Source organism: Oryzias latipes, chromosome 4 (assembly GCF_053564925.1).
Source record: "Oryzias latipes strain Hd-rR chromosome 4, Olatipes_Hd-rR_3.1".
NCBI classification, from domain to species: Eukaryota; Metazoa; Chordata; class Actinopteri; order Beloniformes; family Adrianichthyidae; genus Oryzias; species Oryzias latipes.
Genome location: NC_136240.1, coordinates 36,002,343 through 36,028,741, shown reverse-complemented (window position 1 = coordinate 36,028,741; position 26,399 = coordinate 36,002,343). Strand labels below are relative to the sequence as shown.

Genomic DNA, 26,399 nt, shown 5'->3' with positions numbered 1-26,399 from the left:
GCATAACCTGCTTTCTGGAATACCCCCCCCCCCAGTGTCATAAAAACACCAAATAAAAGCAAAACAAAACAATAAACAGTAAAACACACCATCAGTGCTTTTACTTTTTACTATATACATTTTTTATCAATGGTTGTCATAAAAAATTGTATTCATATTTTTAGGGTTACTTTAAGATGCGGCTATAAAAAAGAAAACCAGTCCAGATTTATTCAATCAATATGGTGCTGCTGAAATGTGATTCAAATGAATTTATTTTCACAGGAAAAAAGAACAATCCTTTAGAACTAGATTAATCCAAAAACTAAACGAAGGTGATGGTGTGTGACAGAAACCGCCGCCGCTGTTTTAGATCGTCACAGAACTTTACAAAAAGAAAGTTACAAAAATAAAAAATGGAAACTGTACCAGTGAAGAGTCAAGAGTTGGATATTTGATTGTTAAGATCCAATAGTTTAGTCTAATAGACCATTCTTCCTTGTATTTTTAAATCTTCATATTTTAATACACTTCTCCACCACGGCAGACCTTTTTAATCTGTCAATCTCCACTGCATCATGCAGTCCCATGCAGTTTTTATGTTCAAAACCACTTTAAATTCATATTTCATTGAGGTTATTAGTTGTGTGTTGTTGGTATTTGCTTTTTTGTGGTCAAAAATGTGGCTTCGATGAAGTCTGTTTAAACAGTATTTCTTAATATTTATGCGCTGCAAACCCTGACGGCGTCTCATTCCTGCATGAATCCATAAGCTTAGAAACCCATTTTCTACATTTGTTTCCTCTATAAAACCTCGTATTCGCAGGTCTGCCTGTGTTTTTTTCTCTTTCAACCTGTTTGTTTCAGGACTTCTGTCATTAAAGGATTTTCGGCCTGAACTGCTTCAGGGTCAAAGACGTCGTTCTCTTACCGTAACACATTCCAAACCCCGAGGAGATGATGATGGAGGGAGGGACTGATGATCATTTAGCCATGTGATAACCCCCCATCTGCAACCTGAGCCATTAATGTGCTCCCCACCCTCCACCCCTCACTTCCTCCACTCATTTGCTTTCTCCCCTCGTTACGGACAGTGAGGGAGCGCCGTAAAACTCGGGCGGGATGGTAATAAGGAGGATAGATACCCCCGGCCGACGCTCACTCACACCAGCCAGGGACTCAATTACACCTCCGTGTCGGGTGGGAGTGTACAGATGTGGAGGGAAAGCCATTCATCCAGTGATCCCCGGGGCCAGCGGGCGGGCTGAGGGGGAATGCAGTCGCCTGGGACCACCAAACATTACATGCATGACGAATGCGTGGGGGCTTGTGCGTGCTCGCTCTCTAACACACACACAGGAGAACGACACACTCGGCTCTCCTCGGATCAATCAGACATTCAGTTATGATGGGGGGCCATCTGTCGCGGTGAGCGGCTGGGGGTTTGTTTGGCAGGTGAAGCCAGAAAAGCAATGGCATTGTTTTCATGCAAGAAATTAAAAAACCTCCTTCTGTACAGTGATGGAGATGAGGGGGGTTGGAAGAGGAGAGATGGAGGGTGAATAAATAAATCAGCGATAAATCATTTCCTTTTTGCATTTGTCAACTAAAAGGAGTCCTCTCTGCATGCCAAGTTATTGAAACAGCAAAACAAAGAGGCATAAACAGCAGATGAATTTGCAGGGCGAGGAACGATCAGCGGCGCTTTATGATGGTGAATAATGGGAGCAATTCCAATGCTCTGATCCCATTAAGAGGCCAGATGTTTAAAAGTATTCTCATGAATGGAGCGCAGATAATGAGCAGAAGACAAAGCTTCCTGCAGAAAGCAAAGCTGTTGCATGTCCAACAACAGGAACCACTCAGTGTGTGTGAAACTCAGAGCTAACTGCATGAAAATTAGGACTGGAACAAGTTTGAGATGCGCAGATCGTCTGTATTTACCAGAGCGGTGCATGCTTTTCAAAAGTGTCTTTTCAGCCTTTGAGCCTTTAGTGGATTTTCTCTTAACTCCTGCAGAAATTGTGTTTTTATATTAAGTTGAGGATTCAACAGCAACATTTTGGTTTGTTAGTTGCTGCAGGTTGCCTTTGCTTAACGTTGTCGGTTACTGAGGACAATGTTTGTATCTGAATATCTTCACTAACTACACTATAGTGCACTATATATACATGCATTTTCTGTTATGTTTCATTCTGGTGAGTGAATTTTATCATTGTTTTGGAAAGGTGCCATATAAATAACATTCATTATTGTTATTATTATTATTATTATATGGAGAGTTGTCATTTTTCGGGGTGACGTCACCCCTTTTCTGTGGTAAGAACAACAAATACAAAGGAACATTTTATGAATCCACTGTGTTCTGATGAGGTGGAAAACGATGATTCGCTGTGGCGACCCCTGATGGGAAAAGCCGAAAGAGAAAGAAGACTGTGTTCTGATGATGAGACTTTGGATGGTTTATAAAAAGTAAATGCAAATAAACAAATTTCACGTGAAAAATTATTCAAACGCAATGCATTGTGATCTATATTTGGAAGATGTTTGGAAGTTTGGAAGATGCTGAACGCACAATATTATGCACTGAGTAGTGAGTAGTGGAGGAATTTGGATCTACATTCCAAAATTCAGTAACCCAGAAATTTCCCAGAATTCTCTGTAAAAACTATTGCGCATTGATGCTCAGCAGCTGCATGTGTTAAAACGATTTGTCACAAAGAAAATGTATGTACCGGCATATTATTTTCTATGAATCATCCAGATTTTCCTGATCAGAACAGAGTGGATCTCATTGATCCGGTTTTTACTTTGGAAAATGGGGGACAGAAATGGTTATGAATAAAAACAAAGGAGTGGGCGTTGTGTCTGACTTCCCTCACAGGATAAAAGACCCCTATCGTCTTTTAGGGGTTAGCAGGGAGCAGTGAGGGAATTTGGAATCTGGCTCAATCCCTAACAGATCCCTGACGGATCATTACAGATGTTTACCGATGTTTACCGGACACAAACCGAGAAAATGCTAATCCATCCATTCCTGACATGTCAAAGATACAAATTTGCGTTGAGAAATCAATCGAGCACTGGGAAGAACAGCAGTATCGGTTGGAAACCTCTGATACAAACCACATTTTGTTGATTAAAAGGTATAAAAACGACCAAGAAGTGCATCGTTTTCAGGCGTTCAGTGTCTTGCTCAAGGACACTTGAACACTCACCAAGTGAGAACCAAAGCTGCTGTCTTCTGATCAGAGGTCAACCGCTCTACTTCTGCATCACGGCTGACCCTTCCATCTTTTTATCTTCCTGTTGTGTGGAGTGAAGGATTCTGTCTATGATTATGTCTGAACCTACTACTGTCACAGTGAAGGATGATGCGTCTTTGTGCACTAAACATATGAAAAACCGTTTATTTTGTTTTCAGAGCACTGCAGAAAATACCTCAATAAATTAAAATGACACACTTGTATTTAACCACAAAGAACAAAACAGTCTAGTAGACCCAAAATGTCAGGTTTTAATGTTTGAAGCTGTTTTAGATTTATAATTAAAAATGCCAGTTAGAATAAAACAGAGTATCTGTGCTAAAAGGCATTTTTATATATAGTTTCAAATGCCAACTGGATGATAAATATCTAGATTGTATCCATCTAGGCAACAGAATTGGACTGTATGGTATTGCTATAAGGTTTAACGTATCAAATGTGTTGAAATGTGCATCAAATCATGTGAGAAGGAAAGATTCTGAAAACCCTAACCCTGTGTTGGACAGTAGGGATGAGCACAAAGACACTCCTGACACCAGGAGCGGAACCAGAACCCCGTCGTTCTAAGGTGGATTCTAGTGGATGAATTCTAGGATGCTCAGTTTGGACTTCAGGAAATCTTTTGGAGGATGTCAGCTCATCTCAGTGCATGAGGCAGCTGTTGTGTTACACGATGATCCAGCAGCAGGAGCAGGTTTACTATGTTACACTCATGAGCTAAAAAATACCCAAATGCTGACACGTTTTAGCAATGAGTGCCGTTCAGAAACATCAAAGCCTGAGCTACGGTACTTATTGCAGCCCTGTAATAAAAAATCATCTTCCTATTCTAATTATTTTTATAGAAAAAATGTATTTTTATTGGCATTTCAAAAGCTAATGACATACTTCTGGATGATGAAGACTGCCTAAATACTTACACTTGGAGTCTGGAGAACTGTCCATCAGGATAGTAGAGGTAACAGGACGGGAACTCGGTCACGCCCAGTTTGGTGACCAGGCTGACCTCTGAGCTCAGAACTCTCCTCACTGTGATGTTCTCAAACTGCAGCAGGTCCAGGATCACCTGAGCGGCACACAGGAACCATGGTTGGTAGCAAATCTACATGTCTTTGTTGATTTGGGATTATATATATTTTTTATTATTTTGGAGAATAAAATAAAAAATCCACACCTCCCGCCCGACGTAAGACCTGGACTCCTCGAAAATCAAAGCCAGATATTGAACAGGGTTGGTCCCAAAAAAGACGTCAACTTCTGCTGGGCTGCAAAACAGTTAAAAAATCTAAATATAAACACACATATACACAAAAAAACGTTTTATAGGACTTTTAGAAACTTTTCTTTTAATAGAGGAAATTTTCATATAAAATGTGCCAACAAGAAAATGAAAATGATCAAGCACTAAATTTAACACATAAAAGTTAAACTTTTATTAATATTATTGATATCTTTTTAAGCTACTAAAAGTTTATGTTAGCCTTGAAATATGGGTGGAATTTGAGTCCAGGCTGAGAGGTAAAGACCTTTTAAAACAAATGTCACCAAAATGAAACGAATTCTGATTTAATAAATGTTTAAAACAAGTATATTTTTTAAAGGCAAAATATTTTTGTGCACAGTAAACTCTTACATAGAATCCTTTTATTATCTTTTATCCTTTTATTATTATTATTATTACTTAAAATCCCTTTCCTGGTAGAAAAAACTTCCTGTCAAACCTGCAGTGTACAATGTGGGCAGAGGACGGTGGCCTGGTAGTGACAAAAAATACTAAAGGAAGAAAAACAGTTTGCAAACTTTGAGCTATTATTTAAGCTTTTACTGTCTATTTTCATTTTTATGTGCAAACTTTAAACAAATATTAGAATTTCTTTCCAAAAAATCTTCTTCTTTACCAAACTCAGTTTACTGCAAGCACAAAAACAAGTAAGAATAAAACAATTGATTTCTCTCAGGTTTCACCTAATAGGCTCCAGCGGGGGGCAGGAGGGGGGCCAAGGCTCCCCGTGGGTCTCCAAACTGTCTATGATGGCGTGGCGAAGGCCAGAGATGTCACGGGGAAAGCCTGACGAGAAGCAATCACAAATGCAAATCTGGTATATTAGCTCAAAATCTTTTCTAATGTTTAGTTTCATGATTTTTTTCTACTGTTGGGCAGTAAAAAACACAACTGTAGTAATAAAACCTGAGGTTTCTTTTAGTTAAATGCTCAAATTAGACACTATTTACACATTTTTACTGCCAGTACCAACAAAAAAGCAATCAGTACTCGTCATCTATCTCAGCTTTGATCAATAATATTTTGTTTGTAGTAATTCCCCTGGGTTTTTTCTTTGTTTTTTTTTGTAAAAATTGATGTACATTTTATTGTTCTTTACTGTATGTAATGTAAATAAAACAAGTTTAAAAAAGATCAGATTTTAAAATCTCTGAAGTTTAATCTTTTATCTTGAATCTAAACTTTCCAGGCAAATTGAGATGTTAACCAAAAAGCAAAAATTATTTTAAATAAAATGAAATTCGGTGAAAGAAAGTGAACTGCTGTCTTTAAAAGCACAAATGTTGATTAAAATCTTTTTAAACACGACATTTGATCCCTTCAGACCAGTATGTTTTCTGTAATAAACTTCACTATTCACAGGAATTTATGCCTCACTAAATAAATGCTAAATGTGTGTTATTTTGCACCAAAACCAAACCAATCATCACTTCACCACCGCCGTGCTTAACAGTTGGAGCAAAGTCCTTATTTACAACAAACGTCCACATCGCTGTTTTAAGGATCTAAAGGTTTTTGAAAATCTTAAAGTTTGCACTGATTCAATACCTGAGAACTCCAAACATGAACATTTGGAGACTCTTAACAGAGATCTGGAACGTTGTCTCCAAAATCTATCTGGCACTAAAGAAAACGTTAAGAATAAAAGGGAATCTGTTGGTCAAAGGTTGAACTCAAAGTCTAGCAAAAAAGATCAGCAAGAAAACTTCAGTTTTCTTATGTTTAAACACAAAAATGTATTCGTCTACTAGTGGATGAGCGGAACGGAGCGCAGCAGGGAGCTTTTGCCCCGCCCACTGTAGTTTCTACGCCACGACTACAATCTTTTTTTATACATGATTGCTTTCTTCTGCTCCTGATTAACAACAATTTGAATAAAGAAAGACTCAGAAATTGCATTTTTAATCTGAATTTTTTTTAAATATTTCCTCCTAAATCAGAAAAATGCTACAAAAACATCTTAAAAACACAAAAAACAGCATTTTTATTGGGGTGGGTCTTTAAGTCAATAAAAAATACACATTTTTTCTTCAACTCCTATAGAATCTGGAGAAAGCCCTTCACATAAAGATGAAGTGTGCTGGAGGCTCTTTAGGGCCTCTGCTTGTGTGGCCGTACCTAAATAGTTGGTTCCATAGGAATCCTCTTTGGAAAATGCACGGAAGAACTGGAAGAGAAACCAGAAGTGGCGTCACATCACCATGAGACTCATATGAAGCTGCGTAAAGTTTCAGGTGGGGGCAGCTTTCCACTAAACCCCCGGCGACCTCCAAATCCCCCCCGGTTCAAAACGAGCCGCAGATGTTAAAGCCTCATTGTGAGTTCACAGAGAAGGAGCTCTTTGTTCGCCTAGCGGGGGCCGAGCCTCGAACGCTCCACCACTGAGGAATCAGATCTGCTGTAAATGTAGATGTCTGACGGAGGGACGCTGCCGCCCCCACGCCAAATCTGACCGCCCTGCTGCTTTAGGAAACAGACATTTTCTACGCAGTACGGAAACTTTAACTGAATTTCACAGATCATCTAGGAGAAGCTTTTTTAATTTTATACGTTCAAACGTTTATAAAAAGTTAACATTTTATTAGGTATAAAATAAAAATAGTTGTGAAGTAATAAGTTATTAAATGAAAATAATTTAAAAATGATCTGTATTTACATTGACTTGAATTCACATAGCATTCATTTGAACACATTTCTGTTTGTAGGCCTGTCCGTCACTTGACTTTTGTGTTTTGACTATTCTTATTTCTATTTCTATGCCGTGTCCTTTCTTTGGTTTTGAGTTTTCGGCATGTTTGCACCTGTTATTTCAACTGTGCCATATGTTCAAATATCTACTAAACTCTTTTGATTTCAGTTATTAATCATTTTCAAAGAATCTAATGTGACCAAAGTGTGTTTGCATCACTGCAGTAATCTCTATTTATGATTTTAAGTCATTATTACACGGGCATTTTCAGATTACATATTTGTTATTTTTTCTTTGTATTTTGCATTTTTTAATCAATTCATTTCATTATTTCTGTAGTAAGATTGACACACATGTGATTTTTGTTGTATTGTCTACAATCAAAGCTGGAAACAAACTAATGAATCAAATCAAATTTTGCACTTTAGACAAGATGTTCAATCCTTTCTGCTGTTGTTTTGCTGCAGCAGCCGTATTCTTGGTCCATGTCAGCCGTCTGTTTCAACTCAGAAATCCTTCTTAAGGCCAAAGTTTGAGCCAAATTTGCTTGAACAATCTGTTTCTCCATTCATATGCAGACGCCACATCCTAAGCGCTGCGATACCTTGATGCTGGGAAATCCTCGGATTTTGTAGTCAACGCAGATCTTCCTGTTCTCCTCTGCAGCACAGTCTACAGCTGCCAGTGACACTGCAGGCCTCCACTCTGAGGGGGGGGCATGGAACAGAGGGCAAAAGAGCTGGGTAAATATTGACTGTACCGTCTGTTGACCCCGGATGGAGCCCCTCGTTGTGTTAGGACTGCATGTGAGTTAGAAAAACAGTAAGGGTCGACTCGTCCCATCCACCTCTCAGAGACGCCGTTTCATTTACAAAATGAAAACTTTAATCTGAACAAAAAAAGGTTGCAGCTGACAATCACAAATTCAAATGATGACTTATGGGAAATGATGCTCTGCAGAGTTTTTCTAATGTAGCGGAAGATTAACCTTCCGTGACCCCTAAAATCCTTCTAAATAGTCAGCGTCTAGTGTTGACAGAATGCGAGCGACCCAAAGCTCTACAAGGACGGTCAGCCTCACAATCTTTGCCCCTGACCATTCTCCTCATTATATTTACTCTCTCTGATCTGTTACATTCTTTTTGGTGGAGGGGGTTACGTAAACATGTGAACATGTGATGCCAAACTCTGAACTCAGTGAAAGAAAGAGTCTAATTCAATCATACGCCCTAATTAACAGATTAACAGAGAAGCAGGTTGCTGCCTCCACCAATGCTAAACAGAAATCTGTGTTTTTGAGAGAATTTGACTTTTCTTCAACTAAATAATCAATCAATAGTCACAAACATTTCTTCTTTTAGAAGCAGCTACCCTGGTTCTGAAGATAGAAATCATATTAAAAATCACCTGTAGAACTTATGTAATGACCCCTTAACAACCCAACCAAGACAAAATCCATTTTTAATGGTTTTTGCTGCGAATTGCCCTGGGGGAGCACAACCTGCAGTCCTGTCGTTTGGTTGAGCGGCAGTTAAAGGGTTTTTAACAAATGTCAGTTTGATAATATGAAGAAGGAGGGAAAGTTTCTTGGGTGCAGGTGCAAAAGCTTCAGGAGGATCTGCTGCTTTTTGCGTCTGTTATGGAGTTTTTGAGGAAAACCCCTTAGTTTAAGTAACATTTTGAATCAAACTGAAATTATTTAATTTTTAAAGGATAACTTTTGCTAAAAAGTCATGTGAATAAATGAACTAAAGTAAGAGAAGGACGCGCTCCTGCACATTTCCAAGCGCACAGTTTGCAAGTTTCCTTTGACGCACGGCAGGGAAGTTAGCTGAAAGTTGGATCAATAATGTGAGTCCTTGTTTACGCAGCAGTTCTACAGCCACGTGACTCCATGACCGTCCCGGTTCACACTAACCTGAGATGTCCCTGGCCAGGCTTTTGTAGACCGGAGAAAAGGAGATGCAGTGGCCACACCACGACGCGTAAAACTCCACCACCGCCGCAGCTGTGGAGTTCACCAACACCGACTCCACGTTGTCCCGCGTCAGCAGCGTGATCTGGTCAGAGGCGGTGTAGAGTCCGGCCTGCGCCGCGGAAGGAAGCAGACAGAAACACATCAGGATCGCTGCAGCGGTTGGTCTCCTTACAGGACTTTGCTGAGACGTGGCACGGCTGCAGCGCCGCGCCATCTTCCCGCTCTGAGCTGCTGCCGCCGCTCCCTGTCAAACACTTGACACAACTCTACCCCCCCCCCCCCCTTCATAGGCCCTCCCCCCGGTGAGCTGAACAGCAGCGGAAACGTCCAAACTCTCCACAACCGCTCATCTTTGCGCACATCTGACAGTGCGTAAAAACGTGGAATGACGCGTAAACGGGACGCCGGTGTCTCCAGCTGCGCTGGAACAAATGCCCCTCTGGAGGTGACAGATGTGACAGATGAGGAAATAAACCCACTTTGGAGTTCCAGTCCAGTCAGGGGCGCAGTTGGACTCTCCGGTTCTCCTGATAAAAGCCCCCACAAACCAAAAACAAGTTATAATACATTTATTTTAAAAGTATAAAAAAAAAATCGTCTTTCCTCTCACCAATGTGAGGTGAGAGGCCAGTGAAGTGAAACTAACACAGGAGTGATGTGATCTCTTCTGCTAGTTCCAGATAACAATCTAGCTGCTGCGTTCTGAACAAGCTGGAGACTTCTTAAGGAACTCTTAGGACACGCTGCTAACAAGGAGTTACAGTAATCCAGCCTCGACGTAACAAATGCATGGATGAGTTTTTAGCATCAGTCTTAGAAAGTAGATTCCTGATCTGGTTATTAATTGTCATACTGATTCACACACACATATGTCTGTGTGTGTGAATATCTGATACACCAAAGAACAATTTATGCTGCCAAATGATTTGCTTTGTAAAATGTCTACTAGCAGATTAGGCTACAGGACATGAAAAAGACTACCCTCTTTTTAAACTTTTTCTTTTTAGAGGCCATAAAGTTAAATTATTTTTAAACTTACTTTCTAAAACAATTGTGCCTAAAAGAGACAGAATTAAAAAGGGAAATGTACTTTAAGTATACTAAGATTAATATCATCCAAATGCACCCAATTGATTCTAGCATAACCTCAGCAGGGCTGCCCACTGCAGTGACCAAACATTCTTATTAAATGTAATAATGATGGATTAGATTTAAGCCATGTGACCAGTAAAAAAACGACTTAACTTGAAATATAGTTCAGCTCTTCAGTCCCATGAACAGCTGTAAGGAGAAGAAAAAAGTTCTGTTATGTTCATTATTTTATTTGGGAAAAAAGGTAAGCAACTATATTAAAGTAAAACTATTACTACTTCAAAAAATTGTGGCCAAATAAAGGCTCACATTTCCTAAAACAATGCATGTACGATGACTTCTAAATCCATTCTAAACAGTCGTTTTAAAGTGAATTGCCATCCTTTTGCAGGAAGCAGCAGAGGTGAAGTCTCTTCTGAAACACGTAAAGAAGAACGAACATCAGGAACGTCATCCATCATCCTTTATTTATTTACAGTTTCAAATTTCATTCAGTTAACAAATATATACTATGTACATATTTGCAAAGTAAACAGTGTTTTCATTTCAACAGCCACATCTGGTGACGGTAACAGTGGGTCAAATAGGAAAAACAGTATATTTACAGCAATAAAGGAATTGTACACGCCCCCCCCCACCCCCACCAGAGATCATTATAAATATTCATCAACATTTGAGAGGGTCGGGAAGGAAATCCAGCCTGACGAGGTTCCTGTGATAAATATTCTCTGTCTGCTTTGTAAAAACTTTCTACTCTGGTTGGAGTTTAGGAGCCGCTGCTCCAGTTCATGTGGGGGAAAAAAAGACCTAAGAGTTAAATGGGGGCAATTCCATCCCAGCTTTGAGTCCAGCCGGTCACAGCCGTTCGGTCCATCCACAAAAACACCCAGAATGAGCAGGAACTGCATAGTTAAGAGGAACAGGAAAACCTACATTTGCCTTTGAAGATGCTGCCATCACCGTTTGACATTTAGTGAGCAGGCTGAACAGAAACCAGGAGAACGAGATGGAAAAAAAAAACAGTTTAAGGTCACTTCAGCCCCAACAGTCAGAATGGAGCTCCGTGGTTCTGGACTAAATCAGTTCTCTGTGGGACCTGATGCGAAGCTCGGATCCGGTTCTGTTAGAAAACCTACAATGGAGGAGTCGGATGTTCACAAACCCAGAGGGGAAAATACCAGAACTGTATTTGCTCTGATTAACACAAAGCAGGAACATAAACAGAAATGTAGGTTATAAAAAACGACTATGATTCAAAAAAAGGAAATAAGGCAGAAATGGAAGAAGGAGCAGACGGTGAAGAAGAGGAGCAGGCGTGAGGAAGATCATTTACAAAAACATAGGACATCCAAACAGGTCCAGATGATGTCAGAACATCAACAAACTTGGATAGGAGGCACTTGAATGGAAGAAGGAGAGCGTCGGCCCCTGGGGTCTGGATCCCAACACCAGAAGGGGCGCTTGGACTCGCTGAGAGAGCCGGACGCACCACAGCAGCAGGCGGAGGGGCAGCATGGAGCTCCACAGACCTGCAGCTGCTGGTCCATGTGGGAGAAGGAGCACTAAAAGCCAGCATTCCAGTGCCGTCCTGGTGGAGAGACATCCAGCCAATCACAGTCATGCGTTCCAGAAAACGCTTCAAGACCTCCATGTGCTTCAAAAACATTCAGAAGTGATCAGATTCTGCCGGATTTGTAGAGATTAACAACAACTACAAAGATTGCAGGTTTGCATAAAACCCAGAATTACTGCTCCTAAAACCGTCCTACAAGTTAAATAATTTGAGAGTATTTTTGACAAACACAGATGGTGAACGTCCAGCGGGACCAAAAGTCTCTGAACACACAAACTCCTCCGGGTGTCTTTCTGGTTTGTGCATTTCATGATATTGCCTAAGTCACATTTTGTGCTTAGATATTTGGAAAATGTTCCAATAAATTCCTTTGTGATCTGAATGTTCTACTGTAATAACGCGTTTCCTCAGGATCAATCATTTAAAGGCAAACCGGTCTATAAATGTGTGTTTTCTGGAGCTCTAGTGCAGTCTGGTCTGCCGGGTCTGGAGGCTTTATGGGCACAGAGTTCTCCAACGTGCTCCTAAAAGGCTAGAAAATGTGAGAGAATACTGATGCTAAAGCCAAACTATCCTGAGAGTCACCCCCCCACCAATCAATCCAACGGTTATAAATAACAACTAACACAAAAGTCACTTGTTAGCTTTGCTAGCAAATCACAGATTGCACTATAGAATTCTTCATCTGTTACAATTTGAGTCTTTTTTTAAAGATTTCAGAGAAAAGTGGCCAATCAGCGGATGTGGACGCCAAATCCACGACAGAACAACGAGCTTAGCAGCATTCATGGACATTACAATTCAAACGGCTCAGTACATCCCATCATTCCCAGCTCCTCCAGCTGGTGGTTCCAAAAGGACCGGTTCCGGTGGTTCAGAAAGGCTGGTCTGAGGTTTATTAGCTTCTGCCCACACGGAGCCAGAGGTTCTGCTTCACGTGGACCCGGACACCACGGCGGGCCTCTTCTCAAAGATCCGCGTGAAGGTTTCTGCAGTGTCCTTCAGCAGAGCATCAAAGATGGAGTCAGCCAGCTGCATCTTGACAGACAGCTCGTCTTCATCGTAGTTGACCCACTGAGCTTCCTCTTCCTGAAGCTCCTGAACCTGAAACACAAATTCAAAGAAAAAACCATCAGTGTTTCTAGATTCTTTGGGAGCCACAGAGAATCATAACTTCACACTGTTTTTGTGAAAGATTACCTCCTACTTTACATTGAATTGTTAGATGCCCTCCCAAAAAGCTGTGGTAGAGTGTCCGCCCTGTGACTGGAAGGTCCCCAGTTCAAATCCAGTCCAAGTCATACCATAGACTATAAAAATGCCTCCCTGCTTGACACTCAGTATTAAGGGGTTGGATTGGGGGGGGTCAAACCACCAAATGGCTCCCAAGCGCGGCTGTGTCTGCAGCTCAGCGCTCCCCCAGGGGAGGGGTCAAATGCTGAGAACAAATATAAAAGATAATGGGACTTTGTTCTTTACTTTGACACCTCGGAGTGGTGGTGGGGTTTGAGGGATCCTGAGGGTTGTGCTGACTGAAATACCCCTGGTAGGGTCTTCCCTGGGCTGAAAGACTGGGGGCGGTTCAAATCCGTTAAAGATGAAAAAAGTGCTATTAACATGTTTTCTGATGATGGATGGCACATATAAATATATCAAAGCTTAAAAATGCATTTCCGATTATTTATTCAAATCATAGGGAATGTTGTTTTTAAAAAAAAGGGTATTTGTGACGTAGAAAATACGATGAATAGCCACCAGCTCCAAGCTCCGCCCCTTTCTGATCATCCACTGTCAGACCAACAGATCCATGAACGTCTTTGTTTTCCTGGTCTGAGCTGGAATCTGGATCAGAACTGGACGACTCCAGTAGTGCGCGACTCTTTGGTTACACTGGTAATGTTAAGTTGGGGGTGTGGGGGGCTGCAACCTAGTGGGAGGGGGTGTAAACAGAGCTCTGCAAGCAAGAGGAAGGGAAAGAGGGGCGGGGTTGCTCCTCGCCAAGGACCCACCCACGACTCAGAGCTAAATTTCAAGTGAACTCCTGCTGCTTTGCAGAATTTCTGTCCAGAAAACCACACAGGTTTTTGAACTGATGGCTTTAAAGGGCCTGATCTTAACTAAAAGGGCAGTGGGAACGCTTTGAAACGGATCAAAGAAGATCAGATCATCATGATCACACCTTGGAGTGACTGGAGGGATGTCCCACCAGGAGAAGACCCTCGGAGACCCAGAACGTACCAGTATTTGATCGACTCGGTCCCGCTTCTTCCTGCCAAACTTCAGCATCTTCTGCCAGTCCGTCTTCTGGTTCTGGTCTTGCTTCAGACCAAACAGTTTCAGTATTTCTGCTGTGACAAATTCCTGTAAGATTTAAATGGAAAACAACAGAAGAAGAAAATGGATTAGTCAGAGTATTTTATGTAAAAACTAATTGAATGCAAACATATAACTGAACTAACAAAGAAAACTCACAAAATAGGAAATTCTATACTGTAATAATAATAGAAAATATATCACAAAACACACACAAGAACATTTATTAGTGCAGGCAAACTGATACATTTTAAGAAAAACAATACAAATATTAACAATATTTTTAGGAAGAACTAAGTCAAAGAAGTTGGTTTAATGTGTTAAAAACAGGCGTGTCTCCATCAGAACTACCTGGATTTTGTTGACGTCTCCAGACGTCTTAACTTGGTAAATGGAGGAAGACTTGAACTGGCGAGGTTTGACCCACTGAGGCTGATCGGTAACGGGATCTTTGGCATAAATCTGCTGGATTATCTCCCATGTCAGGTCAAACACCGCCTGGAGGAAAACAAACATGTTACTGCACGAGGAAAAAACACAGAAAGTTTGACTTTTTAACAAGAGAACCCGAGTTTGATGTTCACACGTTTTAAAGAAAAGCTGCTGGCTTTAAAGCAGATATTACATTCATGAGACTTAAGCAGGTTGGGCTATAAACCCAACTTGATTCAATTACACACGAATAATAACAAATATTTTTACTTAATGCCATTAAATAACTTTAATGTAACAAAGCATCTTTTGAAAAATAAACCTTTAATAGACGTTTCTGCAGCATTAGCAATGCTTTCTTGTTTATATCACATAAAGACCATCATAGTGCATTTAGCACTATAAATAAATAGCTAAAGATTATTTTTTTAAATGGCATGAAAGGCTGAAACAGACATAAAAAGGAAGGATTTCTTTTCTTTTCTTAACTTGTCCTCCAACAGCTGAGCAAACAGATCAGAGCTGAAAGATTTTACTGTTACAACACGAGTTATGACTCTTCTGACACACCAGAGGTATGTTTGAATAAACTCCTTTTGTAATCTAGGCCAAACTTCATTTATATTAATTATGTTTGTAACATTTTTTTGTTGTTGGACGGAACGGAAAAAGAAAAGGAGGAAAGAAAAAGGGGGGGGGGGGGGTGATTATAGAAGGGGGGGGGGGGGTAGGACCATGAAGCAGCATAGACCAACAAGTTGCTGGATGGTCATAATCACTACTGTCAGGTTCAGAAGTAATACAAATCTAAAAGGGGCGGGGCCTGTCCACACACACACTCACATGTTATAAACATACCTGTTGGCTCCAACAATGTTCACATACAAACATGTACACAACACAACTGATGCTCACACACGCCTTCAGACCAACACATGTGAAACACTGCAGTCAGTCACGCTAACTGTTTGTGCAAAGGTGAGCTAGCACCTGCGCTGGCGTGTTTCTGTTCTTCTAAGGTGGATGATGGGATGTAAAAGGAAGGAGGGAGACTGTCCAGCCAGCCCCACACCAAGACCCCCGCCACAACAGCAGCCAGAACCCCCCCCAACACCCACACGGTAGCAGATAGAGAACAACCGCCCCCCAGGCCAGGGCCAGCAGGACCGTCACAGGGGGCCCCCAAAGCCAGAGAGCAGGGGGTCAGGGGGGGAAGGGAGGATCTCCAAAGTGCAGCTGATGTGAAGTAGTTTGATGTGGCTGCATGATTCTGGTTTTTCTTTCCCTTCTCACCTGTTTGTAGCTCCGGATGGAGACGGCCTCTTGCTCCTGCTTGCATGACTCATCACTGAGATACTCCAGGGAAGGCGTTGGGATTGGCGTCTGGGAATCGAGCAGCGCTCCGCCTTTTCCCAGGCCGCAAGCCTCCCAAATCTCTCGTGTGGCGGCGTGGACCATTTTCCCCACCTCAGAGACTGAGTGGGGAACAACCATCGCAGGCTGCTCAGGGAGTTTTGGAGGCGGGGGCAGCTCGGGTCGTAGAGGAGTTTTCCCCTCCCCGCCCACTGATGGCGTGGTCCCCATGGCTGGCCCCGCTGATGAGGGAAGTTCACCTCCTAGATTTGCAGCTTCTTCTTTTTCTTTAAGGATCTGCTTTCTGCGTGAGCTGAGGCCGAAGTCCTCGTCAAACCAGTCCTGGTCATCACCTTGGTCTTCCAGCAGCTCCCGGCTCAGCTCCAGCTCTGCCAGCCGCTTGGCGAGCTCCTCCTGACCGCTGGCTCCCAACACCGGGCTCTCCTGTCGTTGCCAAACCGAACAGAAAACAGGATTGCAGTTCTTCTCTTCCATTGCACATTTCACATTTATTTGTAGTCCCCACACAAGAGCATTATGCAAATCATGTATGTGTAAATTGATTCCTTGAAAAATAAAAGTTGCAAAAATTCAATATAACTAAGATTCCTGTCCAGAATAGCATTACCTTCCTTTCTGATGTTTAAAATAGTACGAATTACAGGCAAAAAATGCCATCAATAGTCAGTCAACATCAGGTTGGACTTTGGTTCAACATGTCACAAAAACAACTAAAACTGTGTTCCCCGTTAAAACAAATAATCACTGATACACGTCTGAATCTTTCTAAGTTATTGATGACTTGTGGGTGTTTATGCATTATCAAACAGAATAAATGCATTTCAAAAGGTTGTTAGAGAAAAACCAAATAAGACAGACTGACTTACAGATTTGTTCCAGAGTTCTGGAGAGGAAAGTTCTTCCTGCTCAGCGGGTAGAAAGAAGGGCAGACCATCTTTTTGTTCAACCGTCCGTTTTCCTTCCTCCTTATTGTCGTCGTGCATCTGGTTAGCAGCGATGATCTTCTGCTCTTTAACCTTTTTGATTTCAGAAAACTGCTCGACGGTGCGTTCCAGGAAATCTTTGAGCAGCTCATCTGCAAACGTGTCCACCGCCTGTTTCCCCTGCTGATCTCTGCTGACCTGCTGATGGTTTTTTATTCCCGTCTGGGAGACATCTCTGTTCTCAAACAGGTTTCTGGTTTTACGGTCTGCCTCCTTTATCTGCTCTGCTTTATCTACATCTGAGACGATGAGAGGATGGGATGGATCCTGGAAGTCCAGAATGATGTCTGCAGTGTTGCCATTAGAGACCGGACGACCCGCCTCATCAGTGTGCGGTGAAGTGAGGTGGGAACGTTTCTTCTTATTTTCACATCCAGCGTCTTCACAAACAGATGGAGCATTTTCACTTTTGGGGTGTCCTGGTCTTTCAGAAGAGTCTGCGCTTGTTTTGTTTTTCTGGTCCCCTTCATTGGAGAAATCTCCAGAGAATGAGTCTTCGTCCTCTGTTGCATCGTTGTAGGGCTCAAACTTGTTGGGGAAGTGCGTGATTTTGTCTGGAGGAGCAAAGATCCCGTGGCGGTCCTTGCATTCAAAATATACCACCCCGTCGTATGTGCCGTTGTTGCTCCCTTCAGGCTGCTCTAACTCCACGCCCGCCCAAAAACCATTAGCAAAACTGGTCGGCCCTTTGAAGCGTAGAGTTCCAGGCTGAACGCCACCAACAAGAACCCGATCTCCAATGTTAAAACTTGGCATTCCATCTCCGGCGCTGACAGCAGGGGTCTGCTGAGGAGAAATGGGCGGGGCATGGCTAGAATTGACACTTTTTGTCTCCTGACTTGGACCGTGCTTTCCCTGGTAAATGTCTAGCAATCTTCCAGACGAGTGACTGTCTTCACTCTCAAGAGGATGCTGACTCAGCTCCTCGAATATTTCCTCCTCTCCAACACTGTCTTGACTGTCATTCGTGGAGTCTTTGCTTGATCCCTGGATTCCAGACGGAGAATCCCTGGCCGAAGTACCGGCCGACTCAAAGTCGTCGTGATAGCCGTCTGCTCTGGACGAAGCCTCGGCATCCTTCAAAGACTCGCTCCTCTTTGAAAAGGTGACAGAGACGGGTTTGAGATCATCTGCAGATGAGGGATGCTGAACAGAAGCAGAAACAGTTGAAACCTGTTCAGAAGTCTCATTGCGTTTCGTTGGTTGACTTTGTTCCGGCGTGACAATGGTTTCAGGAGGGCTTTCTTCTCCCTTCATGGAAGAGCAGACTTGATCCGCTGTAGGAAACTTCTCTGGAGAACCACGTTCCTCTTCCTGACTGAGTCTGAACAACTGTTGAGAAAGTTCATGGTCAGGTCTGGAACTGAATTCCAGCTCTTCCTGAACATCAGAGGCCGGTTCCTCGGACTGCTGCCTCTTTGGCGTTGTAGGCCGGTCAGGCTGCGCAGGAGAGGCTGCTCGTTCCTCCACAGACAAGTCTTCCTCCACCGACGGAGAGCTGTGACCATCTTCCTCATGAAAAGTGTCTAACATGACAGAGGACAAATTAGCAATTAGATGACAGATAGAAACAGAATAATTAATGGACAATCTGAAAAACTATTAAAAATCTTACTGTGATCTTCTGATTCATTGATTCCTTCAGAGCTTTTGCCCGTTTCTGGCCTAAAATGGAAGAATTTAGATTTAGTCATTTGTGTTTTTTTCTTTTAATATTTGTCAGATTAAACGTCTATCATCTTTTCTTTACCTGCAGGAAGGTGGTTTAGCAGATGATGCCTCTAAATTGGAGTTTGAATCTTTGATCTCAGGGGTTGAATCAGACTCTTTGCTTAGTTCTGCCTTTGTTTTCTCAATGAAGTTGTTGTAAGTCTAATAGGAATTTAGAAATTCACAGTTAAAACATTCATTCTGGATTTTGAGTATCTGTTAGAGAGACACTGGAAATAGTAACCCAAAGCGTTTAAACACATTTACCTCTAGTTGTTTTAACAAACTTGCTTCCTCTGCCTTCAGCCGTTCTATGTGACGTTTCTTCTGCTCTTTCTTCAGCTGGAAGGCCATAAGCTTTTGTTTTCTGAGCTCCTCCTTCAGGGCTTTGATCCGGCTCTCGATGTCGCTCTGGTCGGAAATGTTGTCTATAGGAAAATATGGACGAAGCCTCGCAGTTAGAGCCATAAACAAACACTACATTTATGATCCACTAATCCTACATTTAACCCTTGAAAAACACATTACTTTGAAGATTACTTTACATTTCTTTACTTGTTCTGGTGTAAAATAAACCTATCTAAACATAATGAACAAAGTTCAGAGTTTGGGAGAATCATGCATTCAAACATGTACTGCTCCAATACCAAAGCAGCAGAAAATATTCACTTTATCAAGTGTTTATGTCTCAAAGGACCACCTGAGGCCGGTTTGGATCCATGAACTGTTCTGTGTCTCACAACATGATGCAGTGAGTCTATGATGCTGACTGCCATGTTGCACCAATACCAAAGTCAAACTATAAAAGCTTTACGCTCAGCTTTTCCAAACTGTGGATGTGGTCTTGAAGGGGGACTCACCAGACTGAGTGGGCCTGGAGGAGTCAGGGGGCTGAGTGAAAACCTCACTGGCTGTCTGGGGGAGACGTGGAGTGATTGTAGGAGAAGCAGCAGGGCTGTGGCAGCCTTTGTGTGGGGAAGACTACAGCGATCAAACAGGAGGAAGAACGAGAAGAAAAAACAAGATGACTTCTGTGAGCGGCCTTCAGGACAGAGAGCTTGCTCAGAAAACAAACGCAGCGAGTTGTCGGGTTATGAAAAAGGTAGAGTCAGAAATGAGCAGGTGGACCAATGAAACTCAACAAAAAGCCATACCTGTCTACTATGAAGACGTGAGGCTGAGGTGAAGTCTTGTGAGTCATTTGCAGGGCTGCTCTGCGCTGAGGTCAAAGGTGTTTTTAGGTCTGAAACAGGAAACGTTGAAGACGGACTTCCTGGTTTCTGGGTCCACGTTCCCTCTGTGTGTACTATGGAGTCAACTGTTGTTGAACTGTCTCCTTCCCTGTTAAATCCTGGAAAATATCAACAAAATCCATGTTTGCTGACATTTGGGTTTATTAAATGAACAATTATCGTCTAAGTCTAAACTGTAAGCTTTAATCATTTTCTTGAAATCTCACTTTTTAAGAATAAAAACCCTCCAAAACAAGCTTTTCTTTATCTTTGTGGGATTTGCTTGTAGTTGCATTATTTGTCACTGTTCTTATAAGTAGCACAATGAGGGGACTTTACTTTGAGGGCTTTACAGAAACTATACCATTTTTTTGAAATCTGAAATGTTGTGCCTTTTTGTTTGACATGCAGCAAAAACCTTAGAAGAAACGGATAGATTTGAAGTTGGTGCAGGTATGTTGACGCTTTAATAAAAGACCTGTTCCCCCATGTGAGACACATGACGATGCACAAAAGCTTTATGGACTGCCATGGGGCCCATGAAGGTTTTTAACTTAACATGTGCCAATAAAATACGATCAAAAGAACGGCAAACATACATAAGTGCTGATCAAATAAACCTATAACTTTAATGAAACTACATGTATGTAGCAGCTTCACTCAATGTAGATGATTCCTCTGCCTCACCTTTATGAACATCAGTTTGAGGCTCTGGGCCTTGGGGGGAATCAGGCTGAGAAGCGGTTTCAGGGATTTCCTCTTCTTCAACCTCTGACTTCTTCAGATCTTTTTCCAAAAGTCGCTTCTGTTCCCAAACCGCCAGCGCTTCTTTCTCCATCCTTCGGACCTCTGCCTCCTCCTGGTCCAACCTCTGTTTCCACTGCAGCAGCTCTTCGGCATGGTGACGCCTTTGCATCAGCTGCTGCTCTCGCTTGGTCAAGAATCTGCAGATGTGGACGAGCAAAACAAACATAAAATATAAGGACAATGTTTTAAAACAAGGGATTTAGAAAGAAATAGGGTTGCAGACATGTCAAAAATAGAAAAAAAGGGCAAATAAGAGGTGGCAGGAGAGAAAGAAAATAAAAAAGGGCATCAAACACCGGGATAAAACAGACCTTTGAAATCAGCAAGACAAGCTACTGAAGACTCACCTTCAGTGTTTGTCCAGCCCACACTAAAGCAAACCCATTCAATTCATGCAGACAATATTATTCCATAAAAGTACCCTTCAATGGGAATGTGATGGAATATCAGTCAGGAGAAAAGGGGAGCAGTAAAATAACTGAGGATTCATGCATCAGACTCAGAGGCACAATAAAAAAAACATTTAAAGGGGTTAAAAAGAGCACAAATAAATGAATAAACCAGTGCCAGTTTGACCCAATCCTTCCAACTCACTGTGATTCCCAACAAACAAGGGTCATGTGATTTACAGGAAGCATAATAATGTAAAGGTTTTAGCTTCACGGCTGGCTCACTTATGCATATCTCTGTAGATGCCTATAAAAATAAAAGGCAGTCAGGTGTTTAGTAATGTTATCTCCCACAGCTCTGGTGCCATTACAGTGCAGTAATATTTAGCTTTAATCTCATTTAGGGACCTTTCTCTTGACCTAATGTAAACTGATGACAGCCCAGAAACTCCAGAAAGAAACTGTTTTTTTTCCCAGTGCCCTCTAAAAACACAATTACCACCAATAGCCATCTGTACTTATTATCCCATACTATGCAACGGTTACATAACAGAGTAGTTGGCTGAGATTTACTGAGCTCATTAAAGAGATAGGCCTCTCTGTCTTTGCTCTGTTCTCTGCAAAATCCTTTCACTTAATTGCCTGAGTGTAGTCTTGAAAACGTTGGAAATGGGACTAAAGGCCATAATGCAACTGAAAAGTTAGTCAGCAAACTTCTTTCATTAATTCCAGGAGGAGAAACTGAAGAAAAGCCATTAGTGAAATACCAGCTTGGAGTTGGAAATGATCGTCCAACAAGGAAGGTTTCTGTTAAATAACCATAACCTTTGACTGGGATTACGTTAGATGTACTGGAATACAGAATCAATTTGTTGTAAACACAAATCTGTGGAGGTAACAATTATTTTGAAGCAAAATGCTAAAATGAGCTTTAATGCTTGCTTCATTTTTAGCTGAATTTGTCATAAGGTTAGCTTATTTCAGTGAAACACTTTCCTTGGTCACCTCACATACTTTGATTATAACTCCATTCCCACACAAACTCAAATCGGTGTAGTTTTTAAAATAAACAAAAGTACCAAACACAAGTCATCATTCGCCAGTGTAGCCCCTCTAAACCCCCCAGTGCCAGTCCAGTGGAAAGGAGAACAAGCATGATCCATGATGGTGCATTAGGAGCTCCGTACAGTACCTGATCAACTGCTTGTAGATAAAAAGCTGGATTTTAGGGTGCAGGGTGGGAAGACAGACACTGAGGGAAGCCCAGTTTTGGGCCGTGAACACAGAGAAGAAGAGGTGGACAGGAGAGCTGTGTCTACAACACACAAGCACCACGCAAAGTGACAAGAGTCGCACAAACACACACGTAGATGATGCAACAAAAACAAAATATGCAGAGGGGGAACAGACAAGTAGAGAAAAAGGAGAAAGATATGAGAAAATAACTTTATTCCACCCTAAAAATCCATTTGTCAGGCTGCTGTGAGGAAAACCTTTGTTCATGTTGCAAAATAAAGTTAGAGAAAGAGACAGCGGCTGAAGCAGACACATTACTAAATAAAAAAATAAAAAAAACATTTTTTCTTATTAACAATGAAGAAGCAGATGCATTAACAAGAGTGATCCCTGAAATGCTAATAGGCAAAAAGATTATTTTTTAAAGATGAGAATCCATTTATTTTTTTGGGTTTTGCAGTTTTGTTTTGTTTTTTTGGCATTTTGTTTGATATTTTTAGATCATTTTTATGATAAATTCTGATGACATTACAGTTAAACTGTACTGACTTCTGAACACTGTGAGCCCCCCCCTTTGGCATAAAAATACTTCCATTTGCATTTGTCCACTTTTATTTTTAGTGAATTGAAAAACTTCTCTGTGTTTGATGAGCCAGCAGGAAACAGACAGAACAAACAGCTTTTAGAAATGTCATGATGTCAATAGTAAGAAACTTTATTTATTTTTTATTTTTTAATTCTTAGAAGAGATTTTACAACTTTAATTCGACCAATCAGGAACAAAAATGCATTTCCACCACTTTGACTTTTATTTCTATGTTAAGTTTTCTAGGGCTGCACGGTGGCGCAGTGGTTAGCGCTCTTGCCTCACAGCAAGAAGGCCCCCGGTTCAAGTCCCGGCTGGGGGACATGAAAAACACAACATCAATGGGGGACTTTTCTGTGTGGAGTTTGCATGTTCTCCCCGTGCATGCGTGGGTTCTCTCCGGGGTCTCCGGGGTCTTCCTCCCACCATCCAAAAACATGCTTCATAGGTTAATTGGCAACTCAAAATTGACCATAGGTGTGAGTGCGGGAGTGAATGGGTGTGTGAGTGAGGACATTCTACCCTGCAACAAACTGGCGACTTGTTCAGGGTGTCCCCCCTGCCTTCGCCCACAAGTGGCCGGGATAGGCTCCGGCAGCCCCGTGACCCCGAAAGGGATAAAGCGGCATAGAAAATGAATGAATGAATGAATGTTAAGTTTTATTCATATGTCATTTTATGTTTCATTAAACATGTCGGGGGTTGGGAGGTTTGGGGGCCTTCTGTGCTTTTATCATTTTATTTGTAATTGTTTTAAGCCTGTAAAGCACTTTGTGTCATACCTGTTTTATGAAAAGTGCATTAGGAATAAAGTTTGATTTGATTTAGAAATCTAAAGGATTAAACGATCTTAGGTTTATTTTAGATTATTTTCAACAAATCAGTTTAAGCTAAAGTTTGGTGTTTAACAATTCTATGTAAGTGACCCAAAAAAACAGACATTGTAGGGTTTTCAGTGCAATCCCAGAACACAGCATCAGCGTCCCGCTGGAATTCAGCTTCGCTCTAACGACCATGCAAGTTTAAAATGTCTCTGAGTGCTGAGAAGCATGAAGCTGTCATGAAATGAATGAAGCAAAGCTCCAAAAACACAGGAAAAAGTCTTACTTTAACTAAATGTTACAGTAAAGAGAGCATTTAAAGAAGCATATGTTTTAAATGTATTTATATCGACATAAAGAAATGAAGATGAGTTGTAATTTACTAGTAAACTTTAACAGATAAATTGATAAAAGGCTCATTACTTTTCATCGGTGTGAGAACGCATTTTCTTCAGCTTCTGCATGATGCTGCTGGTCTCACTTCCAGACACTGAATGTGAAGGAGACGGGCTGCGGGCGTCTGCTGCCAGGCTCACGTTGGAGGAGGCCGCCTCAGAGTCTAGATGTTCTAGTATTGGACTCTCCTGAGGAGCAAATGATGAAAACAGCCAACAAGTCACACAACCTAGTTGACTCTGGTCCATGTTTGCTTCATTATAAACGTTGATATGTGCAACAGAAAGCAGGTCAACTACTTTAGTGGGATTATATCAGTAGAACTGCAAGACTCACAGGTTGACCTTTCCACTCTGCACATTTCAGACGTTCTTTTAGTCGGAGTGTTGAATTTCTCATTCGTTCGATCTCCTGCTGCTGTTTCAGCAACAACTGCCTTTCTTTCCTGGCTGCCCTGTTGGCCTCCTGGAGCCGCTTGATCTCAGCCTGGACCAATCAGAGAGAGCGTTGGATGTTACAGCACAACCCAAAGATTAAACCATTTGGAATGTCTTTATTTTCCTGCCAAAGCACCTGCTCTTGTTGCAGCTTCATTAGAAGTCCTCGTTGCTTTTTCCTGATGGGGGGCATTTTATCATCTTCTCCTTTGTCCCTGAGTCTCTTTTTCTGAAGCTCCAGCCAGGCCAGCTCCGTTTTGGTCTTCTCCTTGAGAGCTTTCTGGCGGAGATGCAGCAAAGAGCTCTGATGTTGGAGTCTGACCTCCTCGTCCTTCATGTACTGACGCACCATGTCCATGGTGAACTGAGAGAAACTGTCCTGCCCACCAGAAAAGGTGATGTGCACATCTGGGGTCTACAGGAGAAAAGAAAGAATGATAGAAAAAAAATAATGAGAGTGACTTCATTCCATTCAATTTTACTTATATAGACCAATATTACCACAATAATCATCTCAGATTTGTTAAGCAAGGCAAAACAAATCTAAAGTAAATGTAAATGTATGTTAAAAAACGTAAAAAGCTACTTTAATGAGGCATATCTTCAATAATGAAAAGCAAGCAAACGCTCAATAACAAAAAGGTAAAAACTTTGCTCCAATCCCCCTTCAGGTACTTTCGTTGTGCGTCAGCTCACCTTGAGAGTGTTGTGCGACGCCGTCCCTGAGACCAGGGTCGCATTGTGACTTCCTCCATCATCCTCCCACTCATCCAGGTGATGGGATTTTTTCTCAATAGTTCCCCGGCGATGCGACTCCGACGGCAACACGGAACGAAAGGAGCGCTCCTCTATCTCGTCTTCTGTCATGGGCTCGTCAAACTTAAGCGAGTACTCCGTGGCGACTGATGTACTGTCCGCTAAGACGCAACAGACAATAAGTACACAATAACCTTTAAACTAACAAAACTCTGGTCAACATAAGAGATAAATACATTTGGGCCTTATTTAAGATGCAATAAATGTAATTTTGTGTTCACTGACATTGAAATAGGATTAACAACAGAATCTTTCTACACGATGAAAGATTAATGATCGTGGATGTCGAAACGACCAGAAAAAGACAACAGCACACTTTCTTCTCAACTTCACACAAATCAAGGGAGTGGGGTTTCAGTGATCATGATTAAACGCTGCAATTCCAATTCCCTTCGCTTTGATTGGCATACAAACTAAAATTCATCTTAGCTTTAAGTGTTAGGGATAGATTTCTAATTATTTATCTGAAGTTAAATGAAAATATTGTGTGTCTTCTTGTTTACACATTCAGCTCTGGTACATGTTTTGAACATTTGAAAGTGTTGAAATGACAATAATCTTTCATTTCCTGCAGTCAGGAAGGACATTCCAGCTGGGCTCTCTGCTTCCACCAACTACCTCTTTCGTCCCCCGCAGAAGGAATGCTGCCACTGGAGAGGGAGTCATTTGTGGCTCCAGGAATGTTTTCCTCAATCGAGCTATTGGCTGCATCCTCCCTGTCAGCTCCCGCAGTCATCTGTCTCCCCGTCTCCGTCTTTGTCGCCTCTCTGTGGCGTGATGAACTACGGCGACTGCTGCTCGAGGTCGCTCCCCTGGTTAAGTGACAAACAAAGGAGAGTTCAGCGTGTCCTTGCTCTACAGAGCCAGGTCACAGTGGGCTTTAAATACCTGAGATGAGTTCCTCTGAAAGAGTCCGAATGACTGAGACTGTTCATTGAAGACAGGGGAACCTCAGACCCGCTCCTCCTGCTCAACACCTCACTCTGAAAACTAAAAGAGGTAGAAGAT

At 41.8% G+C, this 26,399-nt stretch overlaps 2 protein-coding genes across 11 annotated transcripts in view; both read right to left on the bottom strand.

Moving 5' to 3' along the window:
• qsox1 (quiescin Q6 sulfhydryl oxidase 1) overlaps positions 1 to 10,094 on the bottom strand; it is a 33,406-nt gene extending 23,312 nt beyond the window's left edge. The window contains exons 1-6 of one of the 2 annotated variants that reach the window (XM_004068376.5): positions 9,135 to 10,094; positions 7,821 to 7,921; positions 6,646 to 6,694; positions 5,211 to 5,313; positions 4,420 to 4,510; positions 4,166 to 4,311 (exon numbers count right to left, since the gene is read on the bottom strand). In XM_004068376.5, the coding sequence (XP_004068424.1) occupies positions 4,166 to 4,311; positions 4,420 to 4,510; positions 5,211 to 5,313; positions 6,646 to 6,694; positions 7,821 to 7,921; positions 9,135 to 9,408 (764 nt within the window). In that variant the 5' untranslated portion in view covers positions 9,409 to 10,094. The remainder of the gene's footprint in view (positions 1 to 4,165; positions 4,312 to 4,419; positions 4,511 to 5,210; positions 5,314 to 6,645; positions 6,695 to 7,820; positions 7,922 to 9,134) is intronic. The other variant, XM_011474572.4, reaches the window with a different exon arrangement.
• A 642-nt stretch (positions 10,095 to 10,736) lies between these two features.
• Positions 10,737 to 26,399, bottom strand: part of cep350 (centrosomal protein 350) — a 36,275-nt gene continuing 20,612 nt past the window's right edge. For 4 of the 9 annotated variants that reach the window (XM_078946406.1, XM_020702772.3, XM_020702774.3 and 1 more), the window contains 18 exons: positions 26,280 to 26,381; positions 26,010 to 26,203; positions 25,272 to 25,492; positions 24,712 to 24,990; positions 24,475 to 24,624; positions 24,166 to 24,326; positions 22,292 to 22,414; positions 20,591 to 20,847; positions 19,826 to 20,022; positions 19,532 to 19,652; positions 18,939 to 19,099; positions 18,712 to 18,833; positions 18,577 to 18,626; positions 16,845 to 18,487; positions 15,898 to 16,401; positions 14,524 to 14,670; positions 14,098 to 14,220; positions 10,737 to 12,963 (listed from right to left, as the gene is read on the bottom strand). In XM_078946406.1, coding sequence (XP_078802532.1) covers positions 12,793 to 12,963; positions 14,098 to 14,220; positions 14,524 to 14,670; positions 15,898 to 16,401; positions 16,845 to 18,487; positions 18,577 to 18,626; positions 18,712 to 18,833; positions 18,939 to 19,099; positions 19,532 to 19,652; positions 19,826 to 20,022; positions 20,591 to 20,847; positions 22,292 to 22,414; positions 24,166 to 24,326; positions 24,475 to 24,624; positions 24,712 to 24,990; positions 25,272 to 25,492; positions 26,010 to 26,203; positions 26,280 to 26,381 — 4,726 coding nt within the window. In that variant the 3' untranslated portion in view covers positions 10,737 to 12,792. Of the gene's footprint in view, positions 12,964 to 14,097; positions 14,221 to 14,523; positions 14,671 to 15,897; positions 16,404 to 16,844; positions 18,488 to 18,576; positions 18,627 to 18,711; positions 18,834 to 18,938; positions 19,100 to 19,531; positions 19,653 to 19,825; positions 20,023 to 20,590; positions 20,848 to 22,291; positions 22,415 to 24,165; positions 24,327 to 24,474; positions 24,625 to 24,711; positions 24,991 to 25,271; positions 25,493 to 26,009; positions 26,204 to 26,279; positions 26,382 to 26,399 lie in introns of those variants that run through there. The other 5 variants (XM_078946407.1, XM_011474570.4, XM_020702773.3 and 2 more) reach the window with 4 other exon arrangements.